The sequence below is a fragment of the Diadema setosum genome, chromosome 10 (genome assembly GCF_964275005.1).
Source record: "Diadema setosum chromosome 10, eeDiaSeto1, whole genome shotgun sequence".
In the NCBI taxonomy this organism is placed as follows: Eukaryota; Metazoa; Echinodermata; class Echinoidea; order Diadematoida; family Diadematidae; genus Diadema; species Diadema setosum.
In genome coordinates, this window is record NC_092694.1 from 32,449,043 (window position 1) to 32,464,804 (window position 15,762).

Sequence of the window (15,762 nt, forward strand, 5' to 3'; positions counted from 1 at the left end):
GATGCACATTAAGGCGAAACTGAAAGTTGTTACGATTGTATGCATGCGCGGTTTATTGAAAACGAATAGATCTTTTCACCTATTTGGTACAAGTCTAGCAGGTAATTTGCTATATAAAATGAACATAAACTAGTTAAAATATCCAAAACATCGTCCCTCCAACTACTATATACCATCCCCTTAACCCTATTCCTACCGGGGGGGGGGGGCATTTTGCCCCCCCCCCCCTTGACGTTTCGCGTGATTATTCCGCAACGCGTGATGCTCTCACCGCGACATTTTAAGACTTTTTTTCTTTTAAGTATCGCGCAACTTTTGAGACCAAATTTGTTGCTCCTGGGCATGTCGTTTTGAAGCCACGCTCCTTTGAAAAAAATTCGTCGACCCAAAAATTGCTCAAAAACATGATTTTGTGTACAAATCCAAAGTAAATTGTGTTTTTGCAATTAATTCATTTAAAAATAAACATGTTTACTTTCAATGGCTGATAATGATTTATTTTAGCCTGATTATGCTTTAAAAAGTTTCTGCGACAAATTCTGAAGAAAAAATAACAACAAACAAATAGAAAAAAACAGAGAAATACATAAGAAATTCAATAAACGAGAAAATACATAAGAAATGATTATGAAGCTGAATTTTTGCTTCAATATTATTGTTGAGAATATTGAAAAGAATATATGCACCAAAAAAAAGAAGTCTTGGAGCTTTATTTTTTGATTTACAGGCAATACAAAAATATTTTTGCATAAATTAGTATGAATTAATTAATATAAAATACATAAATTAAGATTTGAAAAATCTAACTATACAGTGTTGTAGATTACATTGTCCTCTACCTTAGTGCAAAAACATTAAACTAAGTTTCTTTTTTTTTTGGCAACGACATGATTATCAAATATATGCGTGAGAAATTTTGTTCTTCATTACAATTCAATTCAAGTGATTTTATTATTCCACATAAAGTAATACAAGCAATATACATAACGCCTTCATGAGTACATAATATTCTAAGGAACTTTGAATCACAAAAGTTTCAACAAAACATGGATACGATTATGATAGACAAGTAAGCAATGCCATTTTATTTTTTAACTCTACTATGGAAAAGAGGAATTCACAAGAGAAGAATAGCTTTTAAGTTGTGTGAATTACTCTAGAAGATAAGAACATGTCAAGATCCTTCAAGGACTCCATGTATGAATATTACAGAATAAATGAACATGACAATGAAAAAAAGTATTTCGTTATTTCTATTTTCTTTCCCCCTTTTTCGTGTTAGAATAACAAAAAGAATAAAACGTAAGAGATTTTGCGGCGATTTATAGACGAAACTCGACACTTGTAGATCCTGCCTGGTTTTCCGCTACTAACAACGTGGTTGACAAGAAAGCCGGGTTTCCTGCTGACAGGGGTGACAACCTAGCATTGTAACCCATACGTTGTCTATATCAATTACTGAATAAATTGGTCCAATGAAAGTGCAGTAATGGATATCTATCCTACTGGGCGTGAATGCATCAATTCCTTATAGTACACACTTTGAAAGACGCCCCCCCCCCCAAAAAAAAAACCCAAAACAAAACAAAACAAAAAACCACAAACACAAAAAAACAAACAAACAAACAACAAACAAACAAACAAACAAACATTTCATTAATTTCATTTCATCCACTTTTCTCATTTTGGATATTGCAAGAATTCATTTATTTTCCAAAACGTATTTTGAAACATTGCTTCTGTTTCAAATCATGATATTGTACCATATCGAACTCCGTTACACGATATTTTCACTAATTCTTCATTCTATATTTGTAATGGAAAGATGTGACACCATTGCAAGCGTTACTTGGTGCACCCATAATGGTACATATACCATTACCATTGCTGATGTCGTCACGATAACTGCCGTAATAGTTGATTTGTGAAGAAAACTACTCCATTTGTCGATAACGGTTCCATATGGTGTGAGTAAAGAAGAAAAAGAAGAGGAAGAAGGAGGAAGAAGAACAAGAGGAAGAGGAGGAGGAGGAGGAGGAGGAGGAGGAAAGCAGGCCTGTTGTCCGGAGCTGACGGCACGCCAACGGACAAAGAGCCGTTGACCCCCGTCAACAGTGAAGGACAGTAGAGGGGCAATGTCCAGGGTAGGACAGGAAATGACGTTATCTGGCGATCGGTTCATCCTCGCCTGCAGATCCATCCTCGTCCGTGGATTGGAGGTGGCTGTGCACAATGTCCGGGGCTGTTTCTCATCGCACTGTTGTGTTTCGTGCCAGTTCTCCCGCGGAGAGATTTCCTTTGGTCAAATCTTTGTCCAATCCACCCCCTAACGCCCTTGAATCCCTCTTGTACAACCGTTGCCAACATATCGGGATAGTGAACGTGACACGCATAATTTCCTTGATATTTCAGTCCGCGAATAACCGTGCCAGTATCAAGGCTAACACCGAGCAAAATATACATCTACGGGCTGTTACACGTGAGTGTAATAAGTGCTGGGGTTAATCCGATCATTGTTTTGAAGCATCAGCTTCTTCTTCTCACTGGTCTTGTTGATGCCATATAATCAACGGATATTCGTAATACTCAACTAGGGAGAATACCTGTCATATCCGAAAGAAAACCCCTCTAATTTACGTAAAAACATGTCTCCCACGGGTTAGGGCTTGAATTAGTATGTTGTTATTGTGTCAAGGGCATTACAATTCAACGCAAATTACTCATTGAACAAAAACACAAAACATTTACTTCGAAAACTTGACCATCGTCATCAAGGCAACAACAATGGTGTTGGATAGTTGAAAACTCTAGGAAGATTCACTAACATCCTTAACCCCCCCCCCCCCGTTGTTACTTTAATCTGTAGTGAAAAAGAAGGAAAGAAAGAAAGAAAGAAAGAATCATCCTGGGTGCCTCCATCAGCAAACCTATACCTGCAGTGTATCTAGAGTTTGCCGCAAAATGACATATCCCTATAGTTTTAATTGAGCTGCTAACCACAGACCAAGGAAGCCCACTGGGCGGTGCCTCCGTTCTTTAACGTGTCTCCTTCCAACCAATTTCGCTTCATCCTACCAATGAAATAAGCACAAGGACTGATGTTCTAGACCTAGCAAGTTAGCCTTTACATCCTGAAGAATGTAAACAAAACAAAAACAACACAACGATTAAGTAAACGCTACGAAAAGTCAATGGCGGAACTATCAAATCAAGCCGGGGGAGGGGGAATCTCCCTCTTACCTCCCGATGAAAAAGCAAGAACAGGCACTGGATACGCAAAAGTTAAAAAAAAATCATTATTGATGTGACCATATTCGTATTTACTTATTAAGGCCTCAGCATTGTTGACATTGGCATTCCCGAGGTTTCCGCATTAATTACGGTTTACCCGGCATCGTCGGATACCTAGAGATTGTGATCATTGGCCAAGGCAGACCTCTCTAGAAAGTCACGTTGTCCGGAGATTTATTGGCACCGGGCAGGGCCAAAAAAGCAGATGGCCAAAGAAATAGGGCCACGGGCACTCAGCCCTGAGGTTCATGGTTCAGATCCCCTGTCTACAGCTGTTGTGCTGTAGTTTACCCAGTCCCTCGGGGGAAACTTAAAGTTGTCCGTCGCAAGGTTGCCTAGTTACGAATTTCCATTTCTTCAACGGCCGAAACGTATTACGCCACAATAGTGGCAACCAATTCCTTTTAAAAGTTCTCAGTTTATATTCTTCACATTATTTTCTCACCTATGCCACCTTAGTAATATCAATTCTTTCTTGTCTAACCATAATCTCTCTTCTTTCTGCTAGTAAATGACGAATCCCGATGTTTACGACACCAGCATTGACCTCCAGGATTGAATCGCTGTCCATCAAAACAACGATAGAATAACATCGTGACAGTGAGAATTTCAAGGATCAGGTTCTAGTTGGAGGCTTTGGACTCAGTTTTGAACAGGATGTTGTTTGGTTTCTTAACCGTCTCACGCGGTATCTTTTCCAAACAGTACTTGATCCTAGACTTAACAGGACAACGAAATCGCCGTTCGAAGAGATCATCCGGTTGTGTCTTGGCAAGGTCAATTGTTTTATTGGACTCATTCTCTCACGCAAAACCTGGTCACGTGGTACTCTCAGGTAAGCTACAGCCAATAACAGACGTTTGCTTGTTTTTTCTGTTTTGTTATATACTGCTCCAGGCTCTACAGTGGTTAGTGTAGACACACAGAGGATATTACATTACAGCATGATACATAAAAGAGTATGCAGCGAAATTAACCAGAAAGATACGAAAATATGGATATGATCACTATCATAGCCATGATGATAACTGCCGTAATTATACTAATTGTTGATAATGATAATATTATTACTTTGGTCATGTTTCTCCTGAGTAACCTCTGCAGTGTTAAAACCGCTCTCCAAGAAGGCCCTGGTATTACAATTCCCCCTGCAATACCAGATGACTATTGACACCCCTGGATCAAGAAGGACTTGGCCAACAAACCATGTTACACAAGACTGAACCCGACGGGTGCGGGGTTCGAATCCCTGCACAATATGTCTTGTTCCCAGGTTCCATCTTGGCATGAAAAGTAAGAAAATAGAAAAAAAAAATGACTGTTTCCTGAGTAGGACTACTTAAGTTTAACTAGAAATCATGTAACACTTTTGAATGTATGCATCATTCCATCCAACGCGTTGTTGCGTGATGGCCTATGCCTTAAGGATAGTAGCCGGTAGTGTCTTATTCTCTTGTTGACCAAGAAGTGTAGCGTGTAGAAAATGGCATCTGGTAATGGTTCCATTGTCCATGTCGTACAGATTAGCATGATTTATACAAGACTTTACAGTGTCTTCCGGCTGAGTCGAACTATGAGGAGTGACAATGCTCTAAACACAACAGCAGAATACTTCACTAATCTCTCCAATACATTTGTCTGTCTTGCCGGGGACATCGACATTAACTTCTAGAGGTGTTGGTTGGGTGAAATGAGCGCTCCACACACCATTTACAAATTATAGACCATCCTGACTCAGAGTTAGTTCTCCCCGTCGAAAGGAAAGAACCGAATTAGGGCAAATTTGTTCCAGCGCATTGGGAAATAGATTCAGATGAACACAATAAACAGATCCCCTCAGAGCATCCGCTCGATGTGAACAACTCTTTTTCCCTATTCCTCGGCATGTTGTCGGAATGCACGCTGTCGGTTTAAATTTCTCTTCGCTGAAAATGTCTGATGCAGCAAAAGCATGAAGACCCATTTTATTATGGTCCAGCGAACTGCACACCTTGGGTACAGTTGCTGTTGTCACTGACGATCATCAATCTATTGGCAAAATATACGTCCATTTATAAAGATATTACCGCATCCCATAGAGACACCACAACACTGAAACATCTTTGTATGAGTTCTGCATCTGCATGCATCCATAAGTTCATCTACATGGATTTCAGTACTGGTTCCAGTACTTGTTACTGAGTATTAGTTGTGTCTGTGTCCTGAGCGTAATCTTTGGTCAAGCTTTCTGATGTCATGAACAATAATTCGTGCACATTCCTGCTTGTAGTGTTTTTAGTAAATTCGTACATTCCCTTGATTGTTAGTGTTGTAGGAACTACTTGTCTTTATTGCAAATGCAATTTTAGATTATCACATCGAACACTATCAAGGTTTTCGATCTTCATTGTGATTGTCCTTTCGTGGTTATTAATATTTATCCATCACTGCAGAGAAACAGCAACAAGAACGTCGTTAGGAAACAAAGGGTCATATTATGAATATGACACCTGATGCTCATACGATTGTCTCGTATTCGATCAAACCCGGGATAATCAGTGTCACGTTGAGCTGTCGTAGGCAGGTTGTCATAATGTCGTCTCGGCAGCTGACAGCGTCGATCTCGTGCGGTTTCGCTCAAGAACACGCAATGTTATCAAATCCACTGACAATGCCTCGCATCGTCTTTTACTCATCGCCTCAAGGATCAGCAGCAGGGACTGCTTAGAAAGCCTGAGACTGAAAAAAGGGGAGGGGTATATCTGTAGTATCGTGTGTGTGTGTGTGTGTGTGTGTGTGTGTACAGACAGATGGTTCTGGCATGATATTTCTCTCTTTTCCCTTTTTAACCAACAATGTTTGAATACATACGTTGGTTTCGCTTTCGACCTTAAATTAAGATCTACAAGACCATGAACAGACAGTTCGTCACTTGACAAATGTTGCTACCTATAAATCAAAATGGTTCTCATAAAGTATCTGCCATCAACTAATTGCTAAAACATATTTAGAAAGCCAGGATGGATCGACAATGAGTGACAGGGCTTATAGGGAAGTATGTCTACTAATCTTTACACATAGAGCTGAAGAGATTATATATTATTATAATGGGGGGGGGGGTAGTTACCGGACTTATTTTCTATGTGTTTGTGTGTGTGTGGAGGGGGGGGGGGGGAGGGGGAGTCGTGATATTACCCAATGCATCATTTCCTATCAACATGATTATTAAAGTAAAATTTTACATCATAACTCAAAACCATATATTTTATGTGTGCGTGATTGGCTGTGTACATATTCACATAAAGAGGCGCAAGCACGCTCCATGTCTATGCAATGTTCTTGACATTAATTTACGATAATCAAGTGAAGTTGTATACCACCGCATGTTATTTGTGAAGGAAATTATTCTGATGGACCTGGCTGCTTACCTGACATTTCCTTCTATTGTCAACGACTGCACCTTTCCATTAAAAAAACAATTGCATAATAATATGCTGGTGTATCATAACGTCTTATATTACACTCATCTCCAAGTGGACCATTCCAAATGCAAGCAAACATTAAAAGATCAGATCAAGGACAAAAGTTTATGACATGTGATACCATTTTCAATTTGTTTCACTCTAGCAAACTCTAAAACTGATTTTCATTTTAATTTTCTGCACCGGAGGAGGGGGGGGGGGGGCGTGGTGCATAATCCAGGAACGTAAACGCGACAAGCAAAGCGAACAAAAAAAAATCGTTTAATATACCTGTACTTTATATCTCTTCTCACCAAGAAGGAAATGTATGTGCAGGACGAGGCTGGCAAGGGGGGGGGGGGGGTTCGGTCTTGCCAGCTCACAACGCTCACAACTTCTGAGGATCAAAGAGACATGTACCAAAATCCACAGCCGCGCATGCGTGGTCGGGAACATCACGAGTGTGTCAGACGACCGAGCGCACCAATAGTGCTGATGGCGTGCTGAGAGCATCTAGCTGTGTAGATTGACTCATATCTGGGGAGCGGATAGCCCCCCTGCATTGGCGGGTACCTGCTGAACTTTCGCACAAAACTTGCCAGCCGAACCCCGGCAGTTTCATATCATACTCTGACAGACCTCTGGAGAAGATAGACGGAGGATAAACCGATCCCGAGAGTGAGTAACTGGGAAAAACTAGCTCGGTGGAGTGTATCGACTCAATTATCTTGTCACCCTGCCCTAATGGAGAGACCGGTACAGATTATCTCAAATTTCTAGACGTTCATCTTCTTTTCCCTTGGATCAACGGTAGACGTTCTTCTCACGAAATTCTGTGTGAAAATCGACGCAGGCTTCAAAACGACATTGAATGCTCGCAGTAACTGGGATACAACGAGGATTTATGGTAAAGCCACTTGTGTTCCTCACACTACAGACCACCCAGGACAGTAAGATTCTGCACTGCATTGTGGACTCGTATTGGATAGCAAGAAACGTGTAGTGAACTCTTCGTGGTGTATTAAAAACAAATCGTCAGTGTGCTATTCGATTGAGTCCATCTTTATTCATGGAGCGATTATGAGTACTTTGTTACCGATTTCTACAACTGCTACAACCATGGCTTCATCTAACGTGCTCTCAACGGTGCTCAACGGGGCACGAGCTCGTCACAACCCCATCAGCGGAAGAGTTCACGACGGCAACTCAGAGGCGTCCCTTCAGGGCAGCGTTCCAAAAGACGCAGGTACGGATTCCGCCAACTCTGCGTTCTCATTGCGCACAGCATAACATAGTAGTACTTTAGCATTCGTATTAATAAGTAGACCTCCTGGAAAACATGGCGAGTACATTCTTGTAACTATCAAAACAATGATAACCATGTCTCCTTTGCAACGTGTGGGCTTGTTCTACTGTTCCTCATTAGGCTTCTTTTCATTGTAAGCCTACTGAACTTTAAGAAGTCGATTTAACAGTGATTTGTTCGAAGGGATAGATATATTAAAAAGATAAAGATGTTGACCGTTTCACGTCGGGACAGCGTGATGCTTTAGGTTTATCGCAACTTTTTGAAATATTAACTATGACTATATTACCTCTCTGTTAATTGCGATCTATAAAACATTAAGATTGGTAAACATTGCAAAAAGAGGTACAAGGATCAGTGTTCAGAAACTCACACTTGTATATGTGTGTAAGCTTAGTGTATATATCTTGCATTTCTATCGTTATTGTGAAATTTATTTAGATACCATGGAATCAGATGAATTAAACTTTGATGACACACGTGAATTTACAGTTTCAAACGAACTCATTTCAATCCAGTTATCTTTGGTATACGTTGGTTGACTGCATAAAGACGAAGAATAGTCACTGTGGTAATTAGTATTCGTCTGCTTTCCAGCCAAAACGTAATTCCGCTCAGTGAGCCAATTTAATTTTCTCTCATGGTGGCTGTATTCACAATCAACACTATTACAATTCGGATCGTTGAATTATGTGGATACTTACGACTTACGGTGATTGTTATCTACAGTTTGTGCAAAAGTTGGTATTACATTGTACCTGGGGGTATACAGTTACGTTTTCCTACTGCTGTGACACATGTTTTACAAGCTTACAAAGTGTAGGCGAGCCTTATTTGGGTGTTAATGATTATCAAAGATGTTTAGGATCCCGAGTTTTCAATCATGCATTACTGCAAAACTATCCGAGATCACCTCCTATACTCGCACCGATGTTGGTTACTAAGTATATAAGGCAAGTTCACAGTATGTATCCTGTGCGTGCTAGTTTATATAAAGCGTCAGCCTTGAGTAGAAAAACGGACGGGGAAGTTTGAATCAGCGATCTTCCTGTCTACGTCTAAGACATCTCCGATTTTCAGCGCTCCAAATTCGTGTATCTAATCTCTTTCACACAAACAGATTAACAGCGCCACGCTCGTCACAATATGGCGACAGCTCGTAAGAAAAACGGAGAGATTAACTTCTTACGCGCGAGCGTTAAATAACGGAGTGATTGAACTGAGGGTGTGGCACATTCCAGTGTTTTGATGTCCCTGTTCATCTCTTAAGTGTCACTGGTAATGAAAGCGAAAAAAAAAAGAAACCCTCTATCTAAGAGATATTAGCACATGATTCACAAGGAAAGCGCCTCCATCCCTGTATCTTAAAATGAATGTCATGATTATTCTTGTTGCACTACATAACTTGGGATAAAGAGCAAAAACAGCAACAAAACAAAAGACACGCACATCGGGTTGTAGAGAAACGTTATATTAGAAGGAAGTATGATTTATCATGATATACATGAGACAGAGAGGAAGGGGGGGGGGTTCGATCTTTAATTTGATGGATTAGCATTAAAAAGTCAGGAATGGGGTGGCTCTTATGTGCTTCAGTAGAGAGGGGCGTAGGTCAACAACGCCCCCTGTGTTAGTAGCTTCAAGTTGTTTTAGAAGACTGCCTTTCATTACCTCGTAAATTGTTTCCCAGTATCACAAATGACGATTGTCAGCTACAAATCATTACAGCATTCAACAAGACTAGAGCTACAATTCCACTTGCTCAATTACAGCGAATGGAAAGTTATTCATTTCCCCTTTTCGAAACTTGTAGGATAATTGTCTGGAATTGAATATCTCCGGGATTGCGAGTGTAGGATTTTGACGTGTATCGATGGAGACAGATCTTAATGCAAGCTCATTACGCAGATATTACTGACCAGGTATTTTGCCTCTATCACTGCACACGCGCAGCCAAACAGTTCGCCGTAAGCTAAGAATAAACCTAAACGGGATACAGCAGTGACTCGGAGTTCTAAGAATTCCCCCTCCTTACTTCTTAGTCCGGGATACTATAAATCGCGCAGGTGGGTTGTCCGCTTGTTTTTAATTACGTAACAAGCTTGAAAGGCCCCCACCCATTATGGGTATACCAAAGTCCCGAGGTAAACGACAGGGTTAGGCCTTACATCACAAGGATGAAAACATAATATACAGAGAGTGCATCAACCCCTCAATTTCTAAACATCCAAGTTCACCGTAGACGGGAAACGGCGTTGGTCACATGTGGGTAATGATTAATTACGACAATTGAGAAACGAATTGTTGGCCTACCTCAAAAGCCCATCTCTCTTCGGCAAGTGGCTTGTATGCATCAACGTTTATATCCGCCCATCCCTGACGTGATAAAGCAAGGTTCTGCTTTAACCAAGGGATGATCCTACGTCTTATCCTTAGGGTTGATTACGATTACACGTGCATGATTCCTGTGATGGCCTTCAACAAAAGAAAAATGTCATGGGCTATTATCTGAGATTATGTGAAGGATCGTGTAGGCAATGTCATTGTCAGGCTAAGTTGACTTTTCCCATCAGAAAAAAAAGGATATGAAACGTCTTGACAAGTTTGTCCTTTGTGTATCTGTTCAACATCACTCTGCGACCTTTTTAATCCTCACATGATTCCCTCACGTTTCAATAGGCAGGAGAAGGCACGAAGATTTACTAGTTCAATGATAAAAAAATGAACAGACCAAACCAAATCAGCAGGAACACAGGAGTGAAGAATTATAAGAGTCAGCTATTGAGGACTGATTTCATTGTATTGTAATCTCATCTGCACATCATATTAGTTATTTGGTGTTCTTTTGAAAAAGTGAAATAAGCCTTAATTTTGAAATTGATTTAAGGAGGCCTTTCTATAGGATACACTACTGCCTTTACACTGCCTGTTACCATGGTTATATCCCTTTCAGTTTAATGTCATATCTACCTTGAGTTTATTCGCACTTGAGAGAAATAATTATTATAGGTATCAAGGTGATCATCGATTTGTAACATCATGGATGGCATGAAATGGAGCAAGGTGAAACGCTGTCATTGTGGAAATACAATGTGTTGTCTTTCAAAGAGTAGTTAAGAAATACTCGACAATACCATTCTTTTATGAGCTGCACAGTTTCTAATGATTTTATCGTCTTTTAATCTGTGTTATACAGGGCGCCCTCACAATGCGGCTATCATCCAGACCAGTCTCTACGTGATGGTTGTTATGGTGATCTTGGTGTGCGCTCTGATTCACCTTTTCATCTATCGTCGACGCAGGTAGGCGGTTTATTTTGGGTTAGAGTCTGAAGGGTTCCTTCTGCACTTCCCGCGACCCACCACGATTACCTTCAGAAAACATTAACCCTCTCTTAGCCAGACAAACTGACGGGTTGTAGTGTTTCCGTATTGGACCAATGCTAGGCTTCACATTTTGGCTACGAAAGACGTTTTAAATATTCATGAAGCGAGGAAGGATTTTTTTTCCTGTATAGTCCCACGCGTTGACAATGACAGCTTAAAGATGGCTTGGCCGTTTAACACTTAGATTATAGCATCAATCTACGCCTTTCTTTTTTTTTATTTTTTTTCCTAAACTTTTGACTTTTGCCTGAAGCAATTTGCTGACGTTAACCTTTGGAACATTTTCTGCATGTCAAATCAATATAAATCTTACCTTTGGAGGATTTATACAAGCATGCCACTGCAGTATCAAATAAGTATGTCATTATGCCTTTATCTGTAACAAAATCAAGGGAAACGTGTTTTTAGATTTTTTGGAAGGTAACAACAACAAACCACATGATATACAATCCAACAAGGTATTATTCAAAATCATAGCCCAAACATGAAAAAAAAAATAAACAAGTAAATAGACGTAGCCCTATGGAAAGGGACCACGGTGTGACAGTAGACCGTCATTGCATATTTAGATTTACCGATTACATTCAGGAACTAGAGAGACGAGTAGAGAATCAGCAGGGGTTTCAAATCGAGTTTGGAAAGGGTTAAGTTAAGTATATAAGGCATCAAACTCTTGGAGCTCAATTTAGAGAAGTCGGTAAACTCCCCCAAAAGAGATGGCTATATAGACGCGAGTATCTCGGGTTTCCAGACGTGAAATCACCGATAAAGACGCCTGCATACTTTCTCAAAATACTCGTCCGTGGGACAGATCATAAGCTGTCGAGATAACCTCGGTTACGAATAGCTTCCCTTCTACCTTCAACATGCTGAGAGGGCGCGTGCTTTATACGCGCCGACCAATGCCGACAGAATAAAACGTATCTATGTAGGTGTAACGCAGGTATGAAGGGTACCTCGTCTATAAACTCATCGTCCCGTCAGTGCCCGACAGTGTATTAACCAAATCAAAACTTATTACGTTGTTTCTAGTTACAGATCACCAATACCACATATAGCGATCGACTGTTACATAATAAAAGGAGAAACATAACAAAATGAAAGCACAGCAAAACGGACAACCAGAACTGCACATCATGGTGCAATTGATTCACAAAGCAACAACGACAACAAGACAGCGAGATAAATTATGCGACAAGAGCACTTATCTATATCAGTGGCTACAATTTTCATCATCACAATTTACTACTCGAGAAACTCCATGAATGAGAAATTGAATGAGAAGCTTTCGCTCCGAATTGTATGGTAATCCCCGTAAACTGGTAACCTGTAATACTGCTGTTGTTGTTGTTTTTTTTTTCTTTTTTGGTGAACCAGAAGTTAGTGTCTGTTCAAACAAATGACACACAAACACGAAGTCTTCAAAGGTTAGGAATAATGATGATTATGTTTATGTACCAATCTGCTCATAAAATAAAACATGCTGTATAAACATACATGCGAATAGAGATAACAGTGGACATTAGGAGAACAGATGGACATTAGGAGAAAAGATGATGTTAATGTCCCTGAAGAGAATATAAAAGAAGATTGCATCTTGTTCTTTATAAAGAAACCCTCAAGCACAATCATGACGATAACATATGTATAAAAAGCCAAACGTGATAGCAACATCCCTCCTCTATAATCTGTTGCGAATAAGCAGTGTGACCACTATCTCTTTAACAAGAACAAGGTCAAGGTAGCATTATTCACCGATGTTCAACACGGCCTATGTCATTGTTTGATGACTGTTCCACAAGTGTACTGCTCTTTGCGCTCAAAATAATGTGGCTTAGTGAAGATCTTGGCCCAACCGTTCTAATTTCCGTGCCGGCAGGACCGCGGGACTGCTCTTAATTCTCTGCCGTCAAGACTCGCAGGCACGCTTGCCTTCTCCACTTTTTCCCCTCTCCTTTCTCTTTCGGAGTCTCTTTTCTGATGATGGAATAAAGCAACAGAGAGAGAAAGAGAGAGAGAGAGAAAAAAATCTGTCTTTCGAGAGATTGGAGATATTGAGCCTTCAACCCGAGTTTCCGCTTGGCGATTTATTTGACATTTATAGAAATTGGAATTAAAGTTTTTGGCACCGATCTGAGGAGAGGAGAACTTCAGAAAGAGACAGAAAGAAGGAGGGAGAAGGGAGAGAGAGAGCAAGAAAGAGAGAGAGAGAGAGGGAGAGAGGGAGAAGGAGGAGGAGGATATAAATGTATGGATCGAGAAGACGACCGAAATAGATCGAGAGCGAGGAAACGGAGACGAAGATGCAGATGGAGAAAAGATCGTCTGCCAAGAGAGAGATCTCGTGGAAGATATGTGCCAATGAAAGTGACGTCCGTAATTGAGGCCGAAACTGGCTGTGCTAAATTCGTTAGAAAGTAATGCGGAACAAGGTTTTCCTCTTTTGTATATGTCACTCTGAAGAGACTGTATGTACGCGGGATTTCAAGACGAAGGAAATATCAAATATTTTCAATCACAAGACAGAATGATGTTTCTTTCCCCTATCTGAACATGTAGTGCTCTAGTTTTATGTTTCAAACATTATCCAAAGTCGCGTCATTATCGCAGAGTCTAAGATATCCGTTCTCTCATCCTTTGTCCACTTAAAACCTTCTTCCCTACCCTATTATCGCTATGACGAACTTTAGCTGCGCGCAAAGGATTGTAGTGAATTATTATAAAAGCAAAAACATAAACATGATAACACCAGAATGAACATTGACATCCAATAAATTCAATCTTAGTACAGTAGAATGATATCAGATTTGTTCATAGATAAAACACAAAAAAAAAGAAAAAAAAAGATGGCATGCACCTGCTTTCAGACACTGCACATAACATTTATGGAAACTATAGACCTGGGAAAGGGGCTTTGATTTATGTAAGATAAAGGCATATATTTTATCCAATAGTTTTATTCAAATGTCAAAATAGAAATAGAAGTGAAGTGGAGGGTCAATTCTTATGTCTGTATAAATTTCGGGAATTCGATTCATAAGAAAGAATACATGATTAATGTGGGGAGAACAAGTATTCATTATAATTCAGCCATTTCATTTTTAAATGATATGACAAACAGCAATGCACATATCAATCACGAATCTTCGTTTTACTATTTTTTCTCATCTGCAGAAAAGCGAAGAAAAAGAAGCACACGTACGAGAACACCAAGCCAACCAAGAGCGGACGCATTTTTCACGTGGAGCCGAAAGTCTTCGAGAAGAAGTCGAAAACCCTGCCCAAGGTCATCGAACCCGATATGCCGATCTACTCACAGCCGGGCAAGGCCCTCTGCTACAGCATTGTCGACATTACCGACGCCGTGTCTTCGTGGGACCACATCGGCGACGTCGGCAAGTCGGAGCCGGACCTCCGCCGGTCGTGCAACTATTACGAGAGCATCCAGATTTGTCCGCTCGAGGACAAACCATTGGAGGAGGAGAAGAAGAGTTATGCGACCAGCGCGAAGAGCAAGGCCTGCGAGGCGACCACCAAGCTAAAGAAGTTTGGCGCGAACAAGAAGACCATGCTGCAGAGAACATTCCAGTCGTTGACTAACTTGTGCGTGACGAACTTGGACAGTTGCGAGGATCTGACGAAGAGAAAGGACTCGACCAAGTGCAACTACAGCCGGCTCATGTCGCCTAGTTCGAAGATCGGGCGATCCGTCGGAAACATTTACGACACACTGAGCAGGCAAAACCCGTGGAAGCTGGCGGAAAGGGGACCCGGGAAGTACGAAGAAATTGAAGTCCATTTAGGCGGCGACGAAAAGCTGTGGACGGCCGAGGAGAGGCAGAGATATCAGTCCATTTCGATGCCAAAAGTTTGTCCTGCGAGTGGCTGCTATAGCGAAGCACGGTTTCCGCTAGCTGGTTTGGCGGGTTATAAAACTCCCCAGTGGTCACTAAATAAAGTTTCTCGCCAACTTAAGCAGTCGGAATACGAACATGTGCAGCTAAGACGGCCTGTATTAAAAGCGGCAAAGAGCGAACAAAAACCTGCAGTTGCACCAAAGAGTATTTCACCTGTCTACTTCACACTTGACCCTACCATGAAACGTTCTTCAAATAGAACCGCCATCTACCACATCTGAATCATGATCCACAAAGCATTGCCTTCATAAGTCGAGGTGCGACGGATGCTGCTGACGGCCAGAAAAAAAAAAACAACAACAACAATAGTGAAACTCGTTGCTTGTGTTTTAGACTCTTGGCTACTAACTTCAGTGTGTATAATGAAGATCACCTGACTTAAAGGCAAAGACTGCAGAGTCTCTAATCTGTTGACACTCAGT

At 40.8% G+C, this 15,762-nt stretch overlaps 1 protein-coding gene across 1 annotated transcript; it reads left to right on the forward strand.

Moving 5' to 3' along the window:
* Positions 1-7,850: 7,850 nt before the first annotated feature.
* On the forward strand, positions 7,851-15,561 carry LOC140233946 (uncharacterized). The gene is made up of 4 exons (XM_072314033.1): positions 7,851-7,973; positions 9,166-9,196; positions 11,234-11,339; positions 14,598-15,561. Exons 1-4 carry the CDS (start codon positions 7,851-7,853, stop codon positions 15,559-15,561), a joined length of 1,224 nt encoding a protein of 407 aa, XP_072170134.1.
* The last annotated feature ends 201 nt before the right edge of the window (positions 15,562-15,762 follow it).

Excerpts from the sequence above, each read along its gene's own strand:
- LOC140233946 (XM_072314033.1), top strand. The coding sequence starts at position 7,851 with ATGGCTTCATCTAACGTGCTCTCAACGGTGCTCAACGGGGCACGAGCT. Across the intron at positions 7,974-9,165 it reads AGGGCAGCGTTCCAAAAGAC|CGCCACGCTCGTCACAATAT; the intron begins GCAGGTACGGAT and ends ACAGATTAACAG. Across the intron at positions 11,340-14,597 it reads TTCATCTATCGTCGACGCAG|AAAAGCGAAGAAAAAGAAGC; the intron begins GTAGGCGGTTTA and ends TCTCATCTGCAG.